This window comes from Brienomyrus brachyistius, chromosome 2, assembly GCF_023856365.1.
Source record: "Brienomyrus brachyistius isolate T26 chromosome 2, BBRACH_0.4, whole genome shotgun sequence".
Taxonomy (NCBI): domain Eukaryota; kingdom Metazoa; phylum Chordata; class Actinopteri; order Osteoglossiformes; family Mormyridae; genus Brienomyrus; species Brienomyrus brachyistius.
In genome coordinates, this window is record NC_064534.1 from 6,097,989 (window position 1) to 6,120,355 (window position 22,367).

At 43.6% G+C, this 22,367-nt stretch overlaps 1 protein-coding gene across 1 annotated transcript; it reads right to left on the minus strand.

Annotated features, from left to right (window-relative positions):
• Positions 1-1,940: 1,940 nt before the first annotated feature.
• Positions 1,941-22,339, minus strand: osmr (oncostatin M receptor). The gene is made up of 18 exons (XM_048998294.1): positions 22,280-22,339; positions 15,262-15,413; positions 15,015-15,168; positions 11,962-12,008; positions 11,651-11,873; positions 11,277-11,406; positions 10,628-10,776; positions 9,415-9,551; positions 9,030-9,189; positions 7,782-7,861; positions 7,329-7,536; positions 7,056-7,238; positions 6,834-6,935; positions 5,017-5,166; positions 4,569-4,718; positions 4,288-4,369; positions 3,709-3,793; positions 1,941-3,129 (listed from the first exon to the last, which is right to left on the minus strand). Exons 2-18 carry the CDS (start codon positions 15,400-15,402, stop codon positions 2,833-2,835), a joined length of 2,478 nt encoding a protein of 825 aa, XP_048854251.1. The 5' UTR covers positions 15,403-15,413; positions 22,280-22,339; the 3' UTR covers positions 1,941-2,832.
• Positions 22,340-22,367: the final 28 nt, after the last annotated feature.

Sequence of the window (22,367 nt, forward strand, 5' to 3'; positions counted from 1 at the left end):
GAAGGCTCCTCCCCCTTTTTCCTGACTGGTGCTGAAGTGTACAGATAGCATGTGCTGACTGCATGGTAGATCTTGGTTCAATTGACCCATTTTAAATGTGTTTACTTTTTTTTTTATTTGACAGTAACATTTTATTCTCCCTGAAACCTTTAAGTAATTGTTCCCATGAATGGTGAATATCATTTGGGAATATGGCAGCGACTTTAAAAGGAGAACAAAATAACATGAATATGTGATGCTTCGAATTCAGTTTCCATCCATTTCTAGCCGAGGCCAGGAGAGGGCTTGGTAATCGCTTTAGTATTGGGGCAGAAAACGCCCCCTTCTTTATCCGGTTATTTTATTGTTGTTTTTCTTAATATGCTGCTACACATGAGGGTTTGTAGTGAGTATTTGTAGATCTCCGAAGGGATGTTGGATGTGATTTAATATCTGTACTATAACTGAGCGAGAAAGATGAAAAAAAAAAAAACTATTTATATTTTTTCCTTAAAATATTTCATGAAGCTGTGTATAATTTAATTTGTTTTGTTTTTGCCCAAGTTGTGATTTTCCTTGTAAAATAAAATGTGTACATTTTGGGGCATTTAAAATCCCCAGAAGCATACAATCTTATTAAAGGGTAACAATGTTAATAAAATAAACGTCAACTTCCCAGAATCGCTTGTGTAGCCGATTTTGCCTCTGCTGGTGGACAGCTGACTGCTGTTTTTTAAAGGGTGCAGCATTTTAAAGGGTGCAGTCCATCCATCCATCCATCCATCATTTAAATGCTTATCCTGGTCAGGGTTGGGGAGCACTGGAGCTTACCTCAGTCAGCACCCTTACTGGGATGCTGGTGCATCCCTGAGCACATACCTGTCCACACGACATGGGCATTTCTCAGAGCTTCAGGGGAAACTTGCGCAACGCGAGAAGAGCATACAGACTCCACACACGTGGCAGCCGTGCGCGGAACTCCTCTGTTTCCCGAAATGACTGTATTTCAATCTTTATAAATTGGTACAGACGTCTGCAGGAAGCAAAATCTGCCGACAAAGGTGGCGGAAGCGCAGAGATCATAGAGCACAAATGAAGGGTAATAAGCGGCCCTTTGGCGCGTGGGGAGTTTGTGAGCTCTGCTTTCCTGGAGGTTTCCACCACAGCCGAAAGAATATGAAGGCGAGTTAACTTTCCTACGGCGACGTCGGTCAGACGGTTCCTTACAGCTCTGTGCAAACTTAATGCCGCTTTAACGGGACGTTTTACCAGAAGGAAGGTGGTACCAGGTGTATCATGGGAAGTGACGACATGAGCAGAATACCTGTCTTTTGAAAGGGGAAAAGCCGTCTGGTACCTGCCACACTTGGCGGGTGCATATGTGCCCCCAGAACACCAGTTGCCATGGAGTCCGAACTGGACCCTCTTAACACTGACGCCAGACGTCCTACTGACCGGTTGCGAAATGGTCTGCAGTTCCTTTCTGTCTAGTGTTTGTCTAGTAGTGTGGCTGGTATTGCATCAGATTGGTTTATTTGTTTTCCTCCGTAATGTTTCCTTTCGTTTAAGAGGTTCTGCTCTTCACAGCAGCAGGACTGTCGCAATGAATGAAGACGTCCACCAGTTCTATGAACGTCACGGTAGCTCCCTTCCCCAGTACCACTGCATTGCGAGGTCTCCTTCTGCCAGCTTCTCATCGAAACGTTAACCGAATCCTGCCCGCTGGCTGACACGTAGCCCCGTTTCACAACGCAGAAGGAAGTATGGATGGAAGTGAAATGTCTTCATTTATCTTCTGATCCCCTGGATGAACTGGCCCCCTCTTTTGCGTAAGTTATTTTAGATATTCCTGGAATGAACCAATAGGTGTGGCCATGTACCAGGACTGGGATGTTATGGTTAGCCATGAAGACGCAGTGGGTGATGAGTGACAGATAATATCAAACACGCAAAATCCATAGAGAGCAGCTAAATATTTAATCAAAAGATGATACATTGAGTTGTGGTCAGGAAAACCCCGATTGTGCTTTTTATCATAGGGAGATGTACAGAAAAAAACACATAAATCCTATATAATTATATGATTAACTATAGGAAGAAAATTAAAATAGCAATATGTAATATTTATACACGAATATGTAATTGCCAGCTAGTTTTTGGAGTATTGCGTTAGCTCCGACTGGAAACACCGTTTTTAAGCAACAATATTCTGGGAAAACTGTTCTTTGATCGAAATGTTTACTTACTTTACATAGGACAGGCAGCACAGCCGCAGACTAAACACAAAACACTTCATTTTGGACTGTTGCCTCTCTTACGCCATGTGCCCTGGGTTGTGAGATCTTAATTAATCAGGCTTCATTAATCACTTAACCTTTACGATTAAAATGTTCTATAATAAAAACAACATTGACCTCAATTTTCACGCATTTTCTTCTTGTGGCACAAGATGTCCTTTCAACATCACAATTATTCCTAACGACAATTTAGCGTAATACAATCCCAAATGTCAGCTAAAGCTAGTTAAATGGTTCAGGTGAGAATACCCTAACTAGCTAATTTCAGGCCTGCAAAAGAACATCATTATACTTTTTCATTCAGAAATGCTAATGCTAACTACAGAAGGTAAGGACTGTGGCTACAAACACAATGTGCACAGAGAACTTTATATCACAGTGGGACAGTCTTCCTCTGAAACAGATTTAAAATAAATCCTTTTATATCATTAAGTGGAAGGAGTAGTTTTTGCGATTAGTATGTCAAGTAACTTCTGTATAATTTTAGCCGCAAAACAAGGCAAATGGTCCATTTGGAGCTGGGCTGTGGCTCTTATGATTCCTGGTAAAAATGGTTTTAGCAAAGCATGTCTGTAGTGGTGATGTATTCCAAAGACCCAGCTGGAGAATCTACAACGATGTAGTTTGGTAAAGGCTCAGACGTGGAGAAGTACGTCATGTTGGTTATACCTGAAATGCCTGAGTTCACATGACCACAAAGACTGTTGCTAGGTGACTGAGGGGCGTATGGGACCTGGCTGCCCTGGATTTTGGTATCCATCATCTGATGCTTCTCCATGCTGCTCTCCTCCAGCACGTCAATGCTGGAACAGGGGCAGTCCTCAACTTTCAAAGCCTTTATCTTCTCACTGACCTAAAGTTGGATGGTAGTTTAGTCTTATAATGTCTGGGACCTAAACGGCATCACTTATAGTAGATAAACGGACGTTTTATTAAAAGATACATCACACATGGGGCAGGAGGCCACAGAAAGTTGCCAAAGCAGCTTTGGTACCTGGGCATAAACCTTGTAAGTGATGTCATTCTTAGCTTGATTAAAATTTCAAGTGATTAATCTTCAGTAGCAAAGCTCCTGCTCAATATGCCCACAAACATCAAACCAAACAAGGGACAAAAAGCAGTCCAGAGCACATTTTTACATCTGACTGTAAAATCAATCAGATGTTAATTGCTTAATTAACTCAAAACAGAAACACAAACTTCAAATGTACTTTAGAACCCCTACGACTTACTTGCTAATGTAGTGCCCCTTTTACTTTAGTATTTACCTGTGTTTTACACTCTGACACTTACATCTATGCTGCTGGAGTGTCTTCACAGACCCACCTCAGGCCAGAGAACTGAAGGTCAGAGTGGCAGAGCCTCTTAAAGCTTTGCTCTCTCCTTAATCTCCAGCAGAATGGAACTAAGAGGAAGCTGCCCGTCATCTTACCTCGTAGAGAGAGCTGCTCATTTCCAGCTTCCTAGCCGTCAGCTTAACGGGGGTGAAGAAGAACGGCCCGACGTGAGCTTTAATCCTGGGGGGGGGCCACGGGGATGCGAACAGTCAGTGTGTATCACAGGTATTTACAAAACACTGAACAGAAGTCACATCGTCTCATTTAAGTTCCATATACATCCATCCATTTTCCATACTCGCTTTGTCCTATGTAGGGTCCTGGGAGGTCCAGAGCCTATCGCAGAAGCATGGCAGGGAATAACCCAGGATGGGGCACCATCCCATCGCAGGGCAGGCACACGCATTCACATGAAGCCATGGTGAAGACTCGAACCCCTAACCACTGTGCTACTATGCTACCCCATTGCATATATTTCAAACACACAAAAGCATTTATTGATTCATTTTAACTAAAATTTATTCCATAAAATTAAGCAGCAAATAACATGAAAATCATATTTATGTAAACCTTGAATGTTCATTGCCTTGATTGTCTGTGTTTAATTTTCTTCCATTTTTTATTCCAAAGTTCCAAAGCTCAGCATTGCTGCAACTAACCCATCGGTAACTCACCTTTTACTGTAGTAAGAGACAAGGATCCCAGCACCCAGAAGCAGCAGGAGGGGAATCAGCAGCTGTATCAGAAGTCCTGTGTCTTCGATAAGAGGGATGGATAAAGTGTAACGCTCCATCATTTTATCATCACTCCAAAGTGGCCGACACAGCTTAAAGAAACTGAGGACGGCCTTTTCCTACAGCACGTCTTTAGTGATTGCTGTATTAGTGCGTTAGTGAGCTGTATGGATACCAGGTCTTTACTTACTCTTTGTCCGGCAGTGCCTGTGTACACTTACGGTTTGAGGGGGAAGTGGCAGTCGTTTCATCAGGAGGCCCGAAACCGGCCTTAGTGTACGCCTGCACCCCGAAGGTGTACTTGGTCCCATCCCGTAGCTTTTCGACTATGACCTTCTTTATGTGCAGATCATTCAACTGTTCCCTAAAAACTGAGGCCAACAGAATGTTTACATTACAACGTGGTATTCAAAGACTCCTGTAACCCAGTGGACAAACTTGGCAGGGAATGACACAAAACATCCACTAGTTTAACTAACCTGCTCAACTAAATCCATTAAGCACTCACTGGCCACTTTAATAGGAACACCTGGGTACCTGCTTGTTCATGCATGGAAAGCCAGCAGACGCAGGGATCTGAACCTTACGAAAGTATTTAGGTTTGTCTGTACTTGGTCTGTACTGACATCATTGTCAGTCATCGGATCGGGAGCATCGTCTTCCACCCACCAAGCTGAAGGCTGTCCGTTACGTTGACCGTGACTCGGTACCCCGTGATGAAACCAGGGTCAGCAGGATCATCATCATTGAATTCCCAACTTAACAAAGCAGAAGATGAGCTAATACTGACAGGATTGAGTGTTGGTTTTCTTCTGGGCTCTAGGAGAGAAGAGATACAAGAGTTACAAGAGATACAAACCCCCCCCCCCCCCCCCCCCGGGCAGTAGCTCAGGTCAGTCATGACCAGCTAGCATTAATGTGATACTAATTAACTAATAGAGACCAATAAACAGCAGAGCAGAGCATCGATTTGCTAATTACTGTTCAAAAATGAATTTTATTTAAATTATTTTGCCTAACATATATTTTATTTAAAGAAGCCTATGCTGATTTACTTCGACATTATTACGCATTTTTATCAAATTTAAGTATTTTGCCAAATTTTTCCTCATGTTCTGGGCTTGTAGCATCAGTGTCAGTTACTGACTCACAAACTGTTTCGCCAGTGAGCTCTGGAAATGTGTGCAGCTGCCTCATAAACGCCTCATCTCAGCTGCCTCTTGCCGTTAATCATGACCTGAACGGAAGGGCTGAGCTGTGGAGTTGAGCAACAGGCTTGAGTCTCCAACCTCTGGAGTTCTAAAATTATCCACAGTGGGTGTGGACCCCACCTCCACACTAGGGTTGCCACCCGTCCAGGATTTCCCAGAACCACCCCAGATTTTGGTCGTTTGTCTTGGAAAAAACTGATTTCATTCTGGGACACAGAATCTTGTACTCAATCAGAGCTATAGCTATAACAGAGAGAGACTATACTGTGTCTTTAGCCAATAATACAACAAGAGACGCTCTACACACAGAATGCATAGTTAGTGATGAATGAAGCATCACGCATTGGCGCCATGTTCAAAGATTATGTTAGTAAAAAAACAACTGAAGTCACATTGAAAGCAGCGAAACAGACGAGGTGGACAGCAGAATATAAAAATCCAGCCAAAAAAATGTAAAGTCTTACATCGTACAACAAAGAATGGGAACAGAATGACCTTTCTGCTGAATGGGGGTCTTTTGTACCAGAGGATCGGTATTCAGTTTTGATTTGTACGTCTAGGTTTAGCATGATATATCAAGGGAGAGGGACGCTTGACAGCCGCATGACGAGGGAGAAACGCAAGTGCTGGATGCGTGAAAAAAGGAGAAGCCGAACAATCTCAGCTTCCATGAAAAAACAGGAGACAGGCGTCGTGAATTTGGGACATGCGGATACGCCCAGATCAGGTTTAAAACGAAAGCAAACAGAAACACCAAACCAACCATCCTCGAACAAAATAAACTGGTGCATTATAAAGTGAATGATCAATGTATTCAATATACTGGGGATCCCACTGCCATATACAGGCAGTCCCTGGGTTAAGAACGTCTGACTTACGGACAGCCATAAAGCCTATTGTATTAAAAATTCAAGTTAAATTGGTTTGTAACAATGAACGTAAGCGCTACTTTGTGATGCAGTGAAAACACTGCGCCGCCCCAGTGGTTCGTCGGCTTCAGGTACAGTGCAGTACCACATGTGGTTATTATTACTTTTGCTGTATTATTACTATTTATATTATGTTCTAACTTACCTACAAATTCGACTTAAAAGCAGGCTCAGGGAACACTTCTTGATCGCAACCTGGGGACGGCCGGCTGTATTACGATTTCGCTATCAAACACACCTAACCTTTGGAACGGTGTCTCCACATGCAATACTTTTGGTCAAAGACTGGAATTTTACACGAAGGAGGTGGTATCCCAACCTCCCCCTCACACGCACCCACACTCACCCAACTCCTCTGCATAGCCTGTAAACGCCTCCGCCAGAACATGCTCGTTTCCATGGCAGCCAAAGACGCGGAAGGTGTACCGGCACCCTGGCTCGAACCACTCTGTCAAAGCAGGGGTAGAAATGGGACTGAACCAGACCGAAACGATAGGAGTCCACAGCTGAACCACCATCTGGGTGGGACATCGGGGCTACAGAGGTCAGCCTACGTTTATCGCGTTACCTGCAGAAAGGGTGAGGTTGGTGGACCCAACAGGCACTTTGACCCAGTTGACAACCTGGTTGGGTTCAGTTGCCTTGGACCAGTCCACGGTGTAGCCACAGGTAGCCCAATCACACGCTTCCCATGACAGCGGGATGCCCTGCACGGGATAGCCGCTCACTCTCTTAGCCTTGGGAGAGGTCACTGTTCAGATAAAAACCACAATCACGCTGTAATACTTTTAGGAACCAAACTCCATCAAAGGCATCAGATTATTTAAAGCTTTTTTCTCACCACTCTTACTCCTAAATGAGGGGACGACGATGTATGACGGGAGCGAGGACCCTGCTTCATTGACAGCTCTGACAGCAATGCTGCATGTGCTGAGACTAATGTTAATACTGGTGTGATTTGTGTCCTGACCAGTTACAATCTGCTTTGAGTTCCCAAACTGAACTTCATATGCAGAAATGTCTGTTTTGGAGTTGTTGTTGTTGTAAATCTAAATAAAAAAAGCAGAAGAGGGAGATTCAGAGAACCTCTAGAACCTTCTTGGATGCTTCCAAATTCCAGTGTCAATCCCTGTGACTGAGGATTTTGGCCAAAATTTTATGAGTTAGTGAAATTCATCAGGCAGATAAAACCCTGGGAAAATATCACATTTTTCTCTGCAACAGTATTACTCAACAGCAGGATACAATCTAGGCGGAAAGAAACGAAGGATTTGGAAATGAAAGAAAAACATACTATCTTCCACATGACAGTAACACTGCGAGTACCACTGGACTGGTGTACAGCTCTCCATAGGTCCAAGCTCACAGACGGGGCTGTATAAAACAGGGAGAAGTAGACTAAGAAGGCATGAAGTGTACATTCACAGAGGCAACAACATAGTGAAGTGTGCACTACAGGAAGGCAAGGTGACCTATGGTCGGCTGAGGAGCACTGCGACATCTGTAGTGTCACCGTTTTTACTACAAGCCAGTGTTTCCCAATCCCATCCTCGGCAGCCCGTAGACAGTTCACATTTCTGCTCAGGCAGGGAGCTGGGAGGGAGCCAAAATGAGCACTGTATAGCAGGGAGCTGGGAGGGAGCAAAAATGTGGACTGTATAGCAGGGAGCTGGGAGGGAGCAAAAATGTGGACTGTATGGCAAGGAGCTGGGAGGGAGCAAAAATGTGGACTGTATGGCAAGGAGCCGGGAGGGAGCAAAAATGAGGACTGTATGGCAAGGAGCTGGGAGGGAGCAAAAATGAGGACTGTATGGCAAGGAGCTGGGAGGGAGCAAAAATGAGGACTGTATGGCAAGGAGATGGGAGGGAGCAAAAATGGGGACTGTTTCCTCATGTTAAAACCTGCCTCTACTCTCAATCTGTGGAGTTTGCATCTTCTCCAGATGATGCACTTAGGCTACTAGGTGTCTCTTAATTGCCTGTTATGTATATGTTCTGCAAAGGCCTGGGATCCTACCCAAGGAGGAACAGGCCCCAGGTGACCCTGACCAGGATAAGTGGTTCATCAATAAAGGCTTCTTTATCAGTCATTCACTTCTTTAACCAATCACAGTCTTCATAGTATGACATCACCACTTTGGTCCTTCCATTGAGTTGGAGTTGGTGTGTGACTTAGCAGGCTAAGCCTCTCTGCCTGTGATTGGAAGGTCTCTAGTTCAACCCTTGTTGTTATTAGTATTATTATTAATATTATCCTGCTTACATTGCTCTGTCCAGCCTTTTCAAGTCAGCATCTTCCTAAGTTTTGTATTTATTACCTGTCCCTTAACAAAAGCATACACAATAAAATGGGTACTTTACAAATCTGTTCAATTTGATGCTTAACAGAACACACTGGATTTATGTAATGTGGTGATGTCAATCGATAAAGACTGTGATTGGTTAAAGAAGTGAAACGCTACCTTATTAAGAGAGGGACACGTCAAACTCGGCAAAATCAGGACGTGCAGCAAACGTGTGGCAAGCGCATCCTGTCACTCACGTTCAGCGTGTGTTGTGAATCTTTGGGAGCTGATCCATTGTCCAAACCCTCGGGCAGATCCTACCAAAGAGCAGCACACCAGCAATGTGTACTGCTCCAAGGGCTGCAAACCACCCACCGTGATCTGGTAACGGCTGCCGGTCAGGCCCTTCAGTGTCTCCTGTAGAACAAATGGTTTCCACATACTGGAGATTATGGGATGAGTGAGAACCAGTCACGCCAGGCATGAGGAACGCAGTCGCAACACGGGTCTTCAGCTCAAGTTTATGTGATGAACTCAAGGAAACTCACAGGTTCCCTAATGACAGGTAACAGTGACAGCCCTCCAACGGCCCAGGACACCATGACGGTTCTCCTTCTGTGGGGTGATACCAGCGTCACTCACCTTCCCGGTTAGGTTTCCATCACTGGTTTTGACTTGGCAAGAGAGGTTGAACCTGGAAAAGTTCCCTTTTACAAAGAAGGACACGTTGGCATGGCGGGTAGCTGGCATAACTGCCAGAAGTTGGACTTCTGGTGACACTGAAAAAGAGAGTGTGGGGTTACAAGGGTAAGACAGCATCAAAGTTGTTCCTTATTGTTTTACCATCTCCCTTTTGTCTAAGGCGTATGTTTGCCTGTTTTCCTCATTTTTACCACTATATTTGCAACCTTCATGGTGCTTTCGGGGGGAAAGGCAGAGCTTCAGAGAATAAATGTTCAGTCAAGTGTAGACTATCCCCGAGTACAACTGGGTTCCATTCCGGCAGATAGGTTGTACGTCAAAATGGACGTTATGTGGGAATAGGAAGGTCACACTGCCTTTTAAGTGTGAGAATGAGACTGAGAGATGCGTGTGAGGTCGGCATGGTCACACTGTACTTTCTCACGGCAACTGTCATATGCTTACAGCGTGAATTAGGTAGCGTTGCGCTGCTGGGCACACAGCTGCCCCAAATGTATTTTTGACAGATATTTACTTCATTTAAAGGAAAAAAAAATAATTAGTTGTAAGTGTGAGCTGGAGTGAGCTGAATGGGTTGTAAGTCAGGGACAGTCTGTATAAAAAAATCATACTTTATTCTTAGTATTACCACCAGTCTGGGGGGGGGGGTGAGATTTCACCATGTAAAATATGTTGGATATGTGCCCTCCCCCAAATAATGAAATTATCTTTCACCCACATCACCACAGAGGAGGATGAGAAGAAGGAGAAGTTAAAGAGGAAGTTACGTTTGTAAAATAAAAGATTTAGTTAAAATCTGCTATAAGATTCATGTTCTTTTCTTTAGTCAGGCAGAAGGTCACTCAGCATATGGCTACATGCACACTTCAGTGTCATATCCTTTATACTTCAGGATGGTGCGCAGAAGGAGAATATCGAGAATGTGCCAATATCACGCATTACTTGATCTAGTTTTTACTCTTGACCGATTCATATGCCTGCTAATTTAAAGGTGAAATCCAGGATAAACCTTCAACCTTTTGGTCACGAGTCCCATACTGCAGATTAACCTCAGATTAACCTCAGATTAACCTCCATGCTAACTTCTGCTCTCTGAAGACCCCAGTAAAGCTAAGATGTATCTGCGAGATCTGAAGCTTGGACTCCATCTCACCGATGTCAGTGATGAGGAAGCCGAGGCTCTCACTCTCCTCTCCCAGACTGTTGGTCACCCTCACTGTCATGTTGTACTCCTTCTGGTCTGGCATGGCTTGGAAGGTGCACTGGTTGTACATGTCCTGGGTTCCTGTGATGGTGGCGTTCCTGCAAAATTCAAGGGAAGACAAATGGCATACACAAATTTAGTATGATTTTTTTTACAACTAATGCAATTCTCATTTTCCAAAAATGAGTTTTTAACACTCCTTATATGCCTTCAGCTAGATGTCAGTACCAAAGTGCACCTCACTTTACTGCAGGATCTTGGTTACTCACATTATTTTAGGCATTATAGATGCATACTTGCACCAAAGAACACAGCTGAGTAGAGCTACACTTGAGTATAACTGAAGCAGTACTCCCTGTAAAATCAGGGTGTAATACTCCCTGTAAAATCAGGGTGTAATACTCACTGTAAAATTAGGGTGTAGTAGTCCCTGTAAAATCAGGGTGTAATACTCACTGTAAAATGAAGGTGTAGTAGTCCCTGTAAAATCAGGGTGTAATATTCCCTGTAAAATCAGGGTGTAGTAGTCCCTGTAAAATCAGGGTGTAATACTTACTGTAAAATCAGGGTGTAGTAGGACTGGTAGAGTTATACTTACTGTAAAGTCAGGATGCAATGGTAGGTGAAGCTATACTTCAGGCTCGGGGGGGTGTCAGTGTCCCAGGAACAGCTCACATGCTCCATGTCGTGCGTCTCACATTTGATGTTTCTTGGTTTCTGGGGAGGGACTAGATTAAGGGAGTAATATAATTATTACAATAAAATAATCACTTAATTGCCCTTTGTGACAGAATGCTTCAGTGCTTTTGGACATAAACTGCAAAAGAAGTAAAGCATTATAAGGTTTTATGAAGTAATATAAAGTATGACCCAGGACACCGTTACTCTGTACTGGAAAAGTGACAATAGAGCATGGATTGATATGAAAAGAAACCAAAAACATATAACTTTGGTCTAAAATGCAATACTTACCTGACACATAGTTCAGAGTCCGTGCTTTTTGTGCATTGGAGTCCTCACATGTTGCAAGAATCCCAAATTCATTCGTGCGATTAAGGTTATTCACAATGATTCCATAGACTCCCTCGTCAATTAAGGAATGTGGACGGGAAATATGCTTAAAAGTGAAGCTTCTTATTTTTCCTCGTCTTGGAACGATGCAGCAAAAATGACCGGATGACCCCTCCCGAAGTAGCTAGACAATAAAAGATATTGTTAAAACATTACTACTGCTATTACTACTATTACTGCCATAATAATGATGATCATAATCATGAGGATACCTGCTGAAAAGGGAATATCCGAGGCTCGTCATCCGGTGCTCGTACACCTGCAGATTTAGAAGGGAGATCGACGTGAGAAATAACTTTCAATCTGTATCACAACAACCTGAGGAGTGAAGCACGGCACAGAAATACACTTATAACAGTGTTTCGCAACCAGGGACCCCCAGTCAATCCCCTGACCCTGTCAGCTCCTGTTGTCAGTCTTTGTGTTTTCCTCTGCTTCCTACCAGCCGCATGGCTCGACTCATTGAACGTGTGGCTGTCTGTGAATCCTGCAGTCTTGCGATCAAATCCTGCCCCGTCTATTTTTGCAGCGTTTCATGGGATTTTCTAGTTACTGTGATTTTGTGCTTTGTTTTCTGTTTTTGGTTTCTTGCTTTGTGCCTGGGTGGTGTTTTACCCCCCCGTGTTAATTCTGTGTCTGTGTTTCTGTCTCAGTTTTCCCCTCCCAGTTCCTTTAATTATTAGTTTCATCTCTGGCCTGTTTTCCCAGTCTTTGTTAATTAGTCTCACCTGCCCCGTGTTAGTCTTGTTACCCAGTTCAGTTTCAGTATTTAAGTCCCTTCCTCAGTTTAGTTCCCCAGTGGTTTGTTGATTGTGATTATTTGATGGTGCCGCTGGTATTGAATATTTCGTTATTTTGCAGCCTCCCTGCCCCTTGTTTTCCCCGCACCTGTTGTCGTTAGTCTTTGTTTATCCCTTTTGCTTTTGAGGCCTTGCGGTTCTTCTATTTTTCTAGTGTTCCTTGTGTTTTCAGTTTGTTAATAACGCCATGTTTTCCCTGCAAGCTGCAAGTGGGTTGTCCACCTCCACCATTTCTGCCTGCACCATGCCCCATCCTCGCACCAAATCTGTCCGAGTCAAGCCCTAACCCTGCCAGACAGTCTACATTTTTGTTCCTGGAAGCTGGGAAGAAGCAATGTGGAGTGTCAGGGGATCCCCGAAGACTGGGTTGGAAAAAACGCTGCCTTATAACAACCCTAAATGTGGTCAGGTGGTCCGCCGACTCCCCCCTCCAGTATTATAACAATCGGGCTGCGAATTTGAAAACTGAAAGCTAAATCTAACGTCATCCTTGCGTTCTAACTGAAGGCTGCAAAGTGGTCGGGGGGGGTGTGGTTTACAGTTAGGCGCCTTGATAAGTGCCCCCACCAACTAGACAATGTGATCTCTCGTGGTCCGTGAGAAAGTCAGGCTTCCAGTCAAAAGGCTTTAAAGTTCCACCATTAGCACTGTGAGGGAGCTTAGAGAGCCACAAATAATCCAGTGGGGGCTGGTGGGTAAAAAAATGGAGGTAAGAGGATAATACACTTTACAGTATCGCAACAGTGAATTTTCCAGTGAATTTTTCCATGTTTTTTTTTTTTATATAAAAATTACATTTCAGTAATGTAGTTATTGCAAAGTTACTTGTTTCATAATTTAAAAATACAGGAGGTGCTTACTAAATAAACGAGATGTAAATATAAGCTGATGTATAGGCAGTACTGTAGCCGGTGGCTGAATGAGTAACAGTGTTCGCTGCGGAAGCTGAAAAGGCCCAAACTCCAAAAAATTACTGACGCCAGTTGAACAAAACACACCCGCTCATCTCCCAGTTCCTTTTTTCTTTTTTTTTCCTTTTATCGATCAAAGGGACGGTCTTTCCCAATTCTGAGAAAAGCGTTTCTCACCCTTGTATAACCACTGAGTCCTCGATTACCACGAATCAATGTTCCTGTAACCCACGATTGTTATTTCTCTTATTTTCAGTTAATCAACTAGTTACCCTTCACATGGGGCCAACACTGGTCTTCGTCAAAACCCACAACCACGTCCCACAACCTTAGTGAGGATATTCGCTTTAGCAAGTATTTCCCCCTGTCGCTACCTGCTCTGGGTCACGATACCCCAGCAACACAATAACAAACGCACTTAACTAGGATCTTTACTCAGCTTAACAGGATATCGGTAACTTTTTTTTTTTTTTGAGAACGGAAAAAAAAATCCTTGTTAGTTTTTATTGCTGATTGCATTTGTTATTTTTTCATAGCAAGACGATTTCTACGGCAAAATGAACATACATACATAAAATGTCAAATATAAACGAGTATTCGTTTATTTGGGCCTATTATTTATCATGCATAACCATTCACGTATTTTAGACTTTTAAGATAAAGATCAAATGATACATCACAGGTAATAAAAAATGAGCACACGTCCCAGGTCACAAGGTAGCCATGCTGAAGAATATTTTAGTCAGTCGTTGGAAATTGGGAGCTGACTAACGGAGTGGGTGTTTTATGCAGCTTCCTCCACGCCGGTTTTCGTTTTGGATACGACATCAAGCTGTGCCAAATGGTTGCGAAATAATTTGATCTCATGTGACTGGCGTGATTAACATCTACAAACCCTTACAAAATGCCAACCAACAAATGCCTAAATGCAGTAATCAACCCCGTTAAGGAAACTTTCAGTTTTTGTAAAGCAACTTCTAATATTCACATAAACTCCAAATAAAAATGCTAGTTATATCCGGACGAGGAGGTAAATAAATACCATGGTCATTACATCAATGCTGGAAATGTATTAATAGATGTCGTCTGGCCACCAAATACGTGTATTTTTTCTCTCTGAATCATGTTGTGCAAAAGAAAGTGTACCCCGAACGACACAGGCTACAGACTGCGTTTGCTAGGCGATTCGAAGCGGTTCCTTTTGCGCAGTTAATCTCGCCACCTTACTAGAAATTCTGAATTAAATTAACGATCATTAAGATTCGTAAATATAATAATCCAGCTGCTACGACGTGCACAGCAGTAAAGATTTACAAGGTAACCATCAATGCTGAAGATCCCAATCACCTGCCAGGCGTCTATGACAGACGCTTAACAAGCGCTTCCAATTCTTCTCATCTTCCAGTGTAGCTCAGTCTATAGTTAATCAGCATGTAGGCAGCAATATATGTAATGAACTTAAAATACATCGATTTGCTCTTTTGTAATACTGGTAGTAAGATATGGACCGATATTGATGCAAGATTTAAGTACAGCCATGCAAATGCATCTTACCGGAGTTAGTTTTCCACTGGCTCCAGTTAGCGGCGAACGAATCGCTTAGGCGCTTTATTCTCACTGAATGGTCTGTGCATTGCAAAGGCCATTCTGAAATCCATTTCCACTGCAAGGTCCCGTCGCCGATGTTTCGATCGAAGTGTACTATCGTCTAAGTTAATGGACAAACAGTCTTGCTTAGTAATGTCGGGAATGCCAAGTTTTTAAGGCTTGAGATCCGCGAGGCACCTCTTTTATACCTTACCTCATAAACTTTGCTTAAGTTCTTCCCACGAGCAATCTGAATTATGAAAGTGATATTTCTTTGCCCGTCGTCATCCAAGTTTATCCTCCACTTCACCGAAAGTTCCTGCGTCGTATTATTTGCCACTACGTCGTCAATCATCGGAGTCGGGTCTGGACAACAAGCGAAAGACATTAAATGAATACGAGTAAAGTCTTTCGCAGAGTCTGAATTTATATAGCAAACTGTAAAGAAACAAGGAACGGTTGTTTAACTGTACTTTGTTTTAAACTCAGTGTATTCTTATATCCAGTTGTCAGTGCCAGAAAGAAAAGAAACAATCCCAAGTACATACTGATAACACCTTCTTTTACTATTAATATACGCAAAAAATGTAAATCAAGGAGCATCACCGATATAGTATAATTAGAGTGACAAATGAATTCATCTCAGTTAAAAGGAAGCAGTAGGGGAAAATCCGATAAGTTGCATAAGAAAAATTGCCAAATATGATCTCCGTGCCATATTTCTCTAGCACATAATGTTACAATATATGTATCTAGCTCAATCTAATGACACAAATGTTGGGTGGATGTTTCATTTGCACGAGGAAATATTGCAACATTTATTTGAAATGGTATGCCACCATGGGGTGGCATGGTGGTGCAGTGGTTAGCACTGTTGCCTCACACCTCTGGGACCAGCGTTGGAGTCCAAAAACATGCTGAGACTAATTGGACTTGTTAAATTGCCCGTAGGTGTGCATGTGTGAGTGAATGGTGTATGAGTGTGTCCTGCGATGGGCTGGCCCCCCATCCTGGGTTGTTCCCTGCCTCGTGCCCATTGCTTCCGGGACTGGCTCTGGACCCCCCGCGACCCAGTAGGATAAGCGGTTTGGAAAATGGATGGATGGATGGATGGAAGGCCAACATGTTGTGGTTTTTCACAGGAACAATCTACCACAGCAGGTGATTTCAGAACCACTATTAAGGCAATGAGAAAATCCATAAAAATTAGGATCCCAGCTGCCACATCTTACCCGTCATGTCTGCCACACCCTGCGGTTTTCCTCCCTTGCACGGCTGTAACAAACCACACCCAGTACAGAATAAGAGCTCTGTCCGCTCTTGGCTGTATTGTCTGCCCCCCTGTTGTCCTGGATAAGTTCTGTTTTCCTCCCCGTGTCCCACCTCGACCCAGTCTACCTCAGGGGCCCCTGCTTTGCCGGACTCCCCTAGCGGGGCTCTGGCTTATCCCCGCTCGCAGTCGCAGTCGTCTGCTCTTGCCTCATAGTCGCCAGTGGATTTTTTTTACCCCAGTTTCTCTTTGTTCACTTACATTTAGCCAAGACTCTCTTAAATCTGACAAAAAAATCCTGCTTAATGAAACTGTCCCCAGTTCTAGCCTAGTTAAGTGTACAGTACAACAGTACTGTATAAAACTACAACTTTCACTTCTGTTGATAAAGACTGTGGCCATCTTGAATTCTGAGCTTGGGGTTGTGTCCATTCCTCCGAGTTCACAAGTTGGAATTCTGAATTTGGGGAAGGGGGGGGGTCCACAATTGAAATTTCTGACGAGGAATTCAGAATTTCTGAGTTACAAGTTCTTATGGAGCGCAACTTAAGCCTTCGGCGATGTCTAGTTTGCTCTGGTGTTCAATGGCGTTATCTGTCTGTATTGTCCCGTTACATCTGACCCGTTGTGTCTGTCCTTCTGTCTAGTCCCTGGGTCCCTGAGTCCTGCCTGCCCATAAGGCACGAGTTTGGGTGGATCACTATCACGTCATGTCTGCCACACCCTCCTGTTTACTCCCCAACATGGCTGTAACAAGCCTCGCCCTGCACTCGTCAGCCTCCCCTCTCATTCCTGCCCCCTTGTTAGTCACTCGCAGCTGCCTTGCATTCGACCCCCTGTTAGTCATGTGTATAAGTGCTTCGCGGGCCTCTGGTCCCTAGTCCCTTCATTGTTGCCTGTTTACACTCCCGGACCTGTTCAGTCTATATAATAAAGTCCTCTGTAAGAGTCTGCTTTGCACCTTAGCTGTTTATTTTCTGGGTCATGCTTCTTGTCTTGGCGTGACACCAACTGGGTCGGCGAAAATTTAGAGTGGGACCCATGCATCCCTCCATTTTCCATCCATCCATCCATTTTCCAAACCGCTTATCCTACTGGGTCGCGGGGGGTCCGGAGCCTATCCCGGAAGCAATGGGCACGAGGCAGGAAACAACCTGAGTGGGACCCACCCATCAGCAAAATTTCTTGGGGTGAACCCCAAAGTCCAGTGGCAATTTTTAATCCCAGTCTAGATATAGACCTATCTAAATGCAGTACTTTTTTGAAAAAGTAAAAAGTATCAGTGCAATGAAAATTAACCTACGTTTATTGCCAGATTTCTCAACAAACAGGAAGAAGCAATTCTACTCACGAGATTTCGCAGCACAATTGAATGAACTTTTATTACCCAGCCAACATGGGAAATCTGCCAGATGTGTAGATTTTGTCTATATTCTATATTGCCAGTATGTGTGAACATGCCAGAATTATTTGTGATCTTCTGTCAAACATGGAATACAGAACAGTTATGAGACATACATGAGGAAACGCGTCAAAGAGCACTGAGGAACAAAATAGGAATCAAATAAGAGCACTGAGGAACAAAATAGGAATCAAATAAGAACACAGAGGTTAACAGAAGAAACAGCAATAGAACTATCCATCCATCCATCCATTTTCCAAACCGCTTATCCTACTGGGTCACGGGGGGTCCGGAGCCTATCCCGGAAGCAACGGGCATGAGGCAGGGAACAACCCAGGATGGGGGGCCAGCCCATCGCAGGGCACACTCACACACCATTCACTCTCACACGCACACCTACGGGCAATTTAGCAACTCCAATTAGCCTCAGCATGTTTTTGGACTGTGGGGGGAAACCAGAGTACCTGGAGGAAACCCCACGACGACATGGGGAGAACATGCAAACTCCACACACATGTAACCCAGGCGGAGACTCGAACCCAGGTCCCAGAGGTGTGAGGCAACAGTGCTAACCACTGCACCACCATGCCACCCCCGCAATAGAACTAGTGCAGAAACAATTTTAGTGCAAGTTGAAAGGATATTGCAGGTATGCTGTGAAGGAAAGATGTCAGACAAGAGGGGAATGATGAGTGGGTTGCACCCTGGGTGATTGCTGAGGTACTTGGTGAGTTTATTTAGAAGCTAGACAGCTATGGGGAGGATACTGTGGAGATGACTTGAGCTCCAAGTTATGATGCACTTGATGGCAGTTTGGTGACGGGGAAACAGCAGCAAACTTCCCAGCTCTCTCCTACGCCCTGATCGTGAACAGGTCTAATATATGTTGGCAGCTGACAACTTGTGATTTTCTCAGTTGAGCAGATCACTCGTTGTAACCTGATCTTGGAGAGGGTGGAGGCAGCAGGAAACCAGATGGTGGTAGAGGATGTCAAGATGCTATAGGTAATGGCAATGCATCAGTGGGATGCATGGGAGACTTTGAGCTTTTTTGAGCTGGAATAGGACAAACAGCCTTTCAGGCTTTGTTTGGTGATGGAGGTGATCTGCACATCGCACTTCAGTGTGTTGGTGACTGTGTTCCACAGGAATTTGAAATACTCAACCACAGAACGGCCTGGCCGCCAATTTCCAAGGAAAGTTAGGCGTGGGTCCGCGGCAGAAGACAGGTTTCATTTCCACAATCTTGACCACAATTAGTTCCAAGTTGCTGCTGACACACCATGTGGCAAGATAACACGCTTCTCTGTAATAGGTCTTATCATATTTGGAAGTGAGTCCATTGTGTCATCTGCAAACATTAAGATTTTGATGGACTTGTCTGCAGAGGTAGTTATTTGAGTACAGTGAAAACAGGAGGGGTGAGAGTTTTGGCAATGGACCACACATAATTCTGGTAAATTCACACATACTGGGATGGCATTAGGGTTAGATAGGTCAGTGCTCAGCCTTCCGTGCTGCTTCCTGACTGTCAGGAAGCTGGTAGTCCACTGACACGTCCTTAACGGTACAGCTAGCTGAGTCAGCTTGCTGTGGAGAAGTGATGGGATTCCTGTGGAAAGTCGGTCAGTCCAAGATCATACCTGTATGTCTGCATGATGTGCAAATTAGGTTCAGAACTTGGACATCTGATTGCGACCCTTCTCGGACGTAGATATGCAGTTCAATAGCTGGACATCTGGTATTTTTTTTACACATCTATAGAAGTACAGGGTTGAGTGATGGCTCTGAGGCTAGAGATCTGTTTCAGTAACTGGAAGGTTGTTGGTTCAAATCCTGTGAATGCCCAGAGTGATTCTATTCCATTGGGCCTCTGAGCAAGGCCCCTAATGGCAATTGCTTCATCCTGGGTGTGATGTTATTCTACATCCAGCACTATAAGGAGGTCCTCCAACTTATAGGGGAAAAACTGGGGGGTTGGTTGTAGGATTGAGACTCCAGCCTCCAGAAAAAAAACACACTGGTCAATTTGGACTTGTGTTGAAGTATCGCCTGCTGCATGGCTGCACTCAGGTTCTCATCCCTGAGGTGCAGCAATGCACTGTAATCAGTGAATGCTCCTTACCTGTGGAAGTGCAAGACAGGTGTGTCATAGGATGTTCAGAAGACATCTTCCTTTCAACATCAAAAAAAAGACATTCAAAAATCAAATTTGGGACACATCTTTGCTCGGTGGGTAGGAACCAACTAAACCGATGAATAAGTGTTACCACTCTGTCATAGATAAAAATGTCTAAGTCCAAAGAATACACTATGCTTTTAATAACACCCCGAATGACTTATTTAGTCACAAAAACACTGCATCAATAAAAAGAGTAGCACCTCAGCAAGAGTGTGAAGTACTGCACTCCGCAAATGCTTATATAATATTGATAACAATGATGACAAATCTTTTATTTTCCATTTGCACAAATACAGGTACATTTGACTTATAGCAAAAAGACCACACACAAAGCAAGAATATACTAGTGATACATACTAAAGAACAGATATTAAATAAATTAAAGGATAAAGTGTAAATTTAGGTACGTATCTTGCCTTTTTATGTTAGCACTTCCATACGCTTTTTGTGTCTTGCATATATACAATAGTTTAAACGTACTGTGACTAACCTTGCATTAATGCATATCCAAATAATCATGATTAAAATAAAAATAGCCTCCTTTTCCTAAATATTGTACAAATTAAATGTGAGGTTGTTAAAGCCCACCACTTTGAACTTGGGTTGCTTGGATTACATATAAAAAGTCTAGATCAGGGGGCGGTCACCAGTATTCCCCCCAAGGAACCACATGAGTCACCCGCGGACCTGTTCTAAAAATAGCACAACTCACCAGCGAGCAGAGTCTAAATTTTAATTTTATCCTTTTACTATTCAGTGCCACCTCAGAAGTTGGCGACACGGCGAGAACTCCACACACATGAAATTCTGGCAAACACTCAAACCCAGGTCCCAAAGGATGCAACAGTGCTAACCACCATTCCACCCTCGCGAAAAACATTTTAATTAACGTCAAGGTGACGATAGGTGGCGATAAAAACCTTATTGAAGTCGGCGTACAGAGCGAGGCTTCGCAATATGAAAGAGCGACAACCAGGGTAAAGAACAGAATAACCTATCATCAAGAATACGTGTCCCGATATTTATGTGAATACTTAATCTTGTTTGGATTTGTCAAGATATTAAATGGGCTGACATAGCCTAAATTTCGAACTGATAAATAAAACATGCAAATTGAAGTTTTCTTTGTATTCGGATATTGGAAAGGATCGGCGGTTCTTTAGGCAGCCTACGTAAAGCCCACGATTTTGACAAGACGCAAACAGTGGAGGGAGAGTATATTTAATTTATGACAAAGCTAATAAATACTTTGGATTTAAATAGAGCATCATATAGAAGATATGCTAAATAAAAAGAGCTTTCAATACACGTCAATACAAGTCACTGTTTAATCAATTAACAGAAACCTATTTATAGTGAAATGGTTTAATTAGGCCTACCGAGTTATTTCACGAACTTAATTGTTGCTAATTGTCGTAGTTGTATTTTGAAATAAAATATTGAAATACTTTCATAAAACGTTTAGAAACATTATCCGAAGCAGGTAAACAGCCTAAAAACAGCCTAAAAACAGCCAGTGTGATATTGAGATTTAATGAAAGCAAGCCTCGCTGACGAGAAGCAGTTGTTGTTAATTTGTTAATTTGTTCCTGTTGCATATAGCGGTTCTCAGTACACAGGCCGGGGTACCGCTGCCATGGCGCTGCAGCAGGGCGGTCTCCCTCGTTAATGGGGAGTACTGGGCCGAACTCCAGTATCTGCGAACAAACTGTAACCTGTTACGCGTAAATAAATTATTCAGATTATTTAAATTAGTATTATTATTTGTTTTATTGAAGATTTCCGTGGTGGTAAACTGGTGTAGTACAGTGTTCCTTGTCCATCCAATCACATCCAGCTGTAAATTGCATAGACTTGCGGTGGATAGACGAAATCAACAAAGGAAGATGTATTTTCAGAGACAATTCAGGTAGACTAGTGCCTTCCTACTGTGTCTATGCCTGATCCCCTGTCCAAGATTAAACGTCCCTGCTCTAACGCATTGTTGCCCGATTGTCCAGGACGTGGGCAGCTCACATTGGAATAACCGTTAAAAAAGGATGGACCCGTTCACAAAAATACTCTACTACGTACCAATTGCACATATTGGTTTATAAAATTATACAATATGCGACAGCGTATTAGTAATACGAGGGACCAGGTTCAATCTGCATCAATCCGCGCATCAATCTGAGCCCCTGACTAGCTGACGTCAGCGTCAGGCTATTCCGGCTGCACCCTCCTCTTCTCGGAAAGTCTCTCCACCCTCCCCAGACCCTCGCCCAAGCCAGCACCGATTGCAATTACTAAGGAATATGGTTTTATTAACTACACGGCGCCCCCTCCCCAACTGTTTGATATAATACAACAGTCACGATTATATGTAGAACATCAGCGACCTCCCTGGTGCGCACTGCCGACACGGGCGCCCCTGTGTCTGGCCTGATCACCGTCCCGTCCGTCCCGTCCACACTGGGCACTCCCACA